This window comes from Morone saxatilis, unplaced genomic scaffold, assembly GCF_004916995.1.
Source record: "Morone saxatilis isolate NCDOM2014 unplaced genomic scaffold, NCSU_SB_2.0 Contig20, whole genome shotgun sequence".
Lineage (NCBI taxonomy): Eukaryota > Metazoa > Chordata > Actinopteri > Moronidae > Morone > Morone saxatilis.
In genome coordinates, this window is record NW_023339763.1 from 24,842,807 (window position 1) to 24,844,624 (window position 1,818).

General features: G+C 39.5%; 1 protein-coding gene across 1 annotated transcript in view; it reads right to left on the reverse strand.

Moving 5' to 3' along the window:
* LOC118332119 (tropomyosin alpha-3 chain-like) overlaps positions 1-1,478 on the reverse strand; it is a gene marked incomplete at its 5' end in the record, with an annotated part of 4,296 nt that extends 2,818 nt beyond the window's left edge. Inside the window, 2 exon segments of the mRNA XM_035667274.1 lie at positions 142-204; positions 1,403-1,478. Of these exon segments, the coding sequence (XP_035523167.1) occupies positions 142-204; positions 1,403-1,478 (139 nt within the window).
* Between the last annotated feature and the right edge of the window lie 340 nt (positions 1,479-1,818).

Consider the following 1,818-nt stretch of genomic DNA (forward strand, 5'->3'; position numbering starts at 1 on the left):
AGTGGAGGACCCGCTCTACCTCTACCCTACCTCTATCTATTTTACATCAGTATGATGTGCTGAGACACATCATACTGATATAAAATATCCTATAAATTGAGGGTTTACAATATCTAAAGGTCGTCATTCCTTCTAGCTCACCTCTTTCAGCTTGTCTGTCAGGATCTTGATCTCTTCTTCATATTTGTCCTCCTTTTGAGAGTACTGTGGGCAAAAACAACATCTTGTGACTTCATAACAACTTCTTAAAGAAAGAAGAAATTGAACACACATTTCAGTTCTGAAACCTCTCCTTTTTATGTTTTTATTTAACCTTTATTTTACTAGACAAAACATTAAAGCTGCAGTCGGTAACTTTTATAAAAATATTTGTTGTCATTATTACTGAAACTTTCACTATATCCTGACAGTAGTACATGAGACATCTGTGAAAAAATCTGGTTCCTCTGGCACCTCCTAGTGCTTCTAATGGTATTTGTAAGAATCCACCAGGCCTGAACGAAAATAACCAATCAGAGCTGAGAAAGATATAAAGAAGCTTTGGGTTGGTGGCTTGAAGAAAGTAGATTGTTATGTCTCATTCCCAGCTTAATAACATACAATCCCAACAAGTCAACACTTATTATGCAGACTCAACCACTCAGAGAGCATCCAATCAAGTTGCAGGAGAGAGCCATGAATAACTAACATTACGTTACTGAGCACAAGTCAGAAAGAATGATAAACATCATTTGTGTAGAAAAACTTGACTAGAAACTCAAACTTTTTCACTTCACTTGGGACGTGCCTGTCCTGACTTGGAACTTGACTTGGGACTTCAGTGCAAAGACTTGAGACTTGCTTGTGACTTGCGCTTGGCCCCACCTCTAGGAAATACTAATGTGATGTTTCCTCACAAAAAAAGATTATTGCTATGTTTCTGTCTTTGGAAAGGGTATTTTTCCTCAATGGCTGTCAACAAGTCTGGATAAAATTGGTCTGCACCCCCCCTTCCTCTTTTTTTAGAGACCATGTCAACCAATACATGCGTTACATAAATCAACTTCCAAAGGTACAATCTTAGTATCACACTGCATTCATTGCCCTCTAAGAGAACAAGTGGACACCAACCAGGTCAGGAAAATGCTCCCAATAGAATAGCAGACCCCCTCAGGGGTGAAGCATTCAGGTCTCAACTATTCCCATAAACCTGAATGCAGATGTCCCTTCAGTCACAGCTAGTCAAGTAGTCTTTCTGACTGAAGCTCCTGCCATCTTTGCCCCAACAACAACCCCCTCTGTCAAAGTCACTCAGCATTCTTATACTTTCTATAGAGCATGACAGGATAGTGGAGGCATCTGCAGATCTTTTGTCACCTGTCTAAATGCAGAATAAGGAAAGCATGCTGTAGGCTGGCCCTACCTTTTCAGCCTGGGCCTCCAGAGACTTCAGATTGTTCGTGACGTTCTTCAGCTCCTCCTCCAGTTCAGCACATTTACTTTTAATTTCAGATAAGGAGAGAAACGTCAGATTAGCTTGGAGAAAACTGAACAGTGGAGAGAAATTAACATTTCAAGTGACCATTGCAAAACAAGATAGTGGTGAAAGCAGAGCCTTCACATAAAGCTGCATTTAAAAAAAAAAAAAAAAAAAAAATTGGTTGTTTTCATTCAGGCCCAGTGGATTCTTGCAAATGTCATTAGGAGAACTAGGCGGAGCCAGAGGAACCTTGATTTTTTTCACAGATTATCATGTACTACTGTCAGGATATAGTCAAAGTTTCAGCACAAAGTTACCTACTACAGCTTTAAGAACTGAACTGGTTAAAAGTGACAATT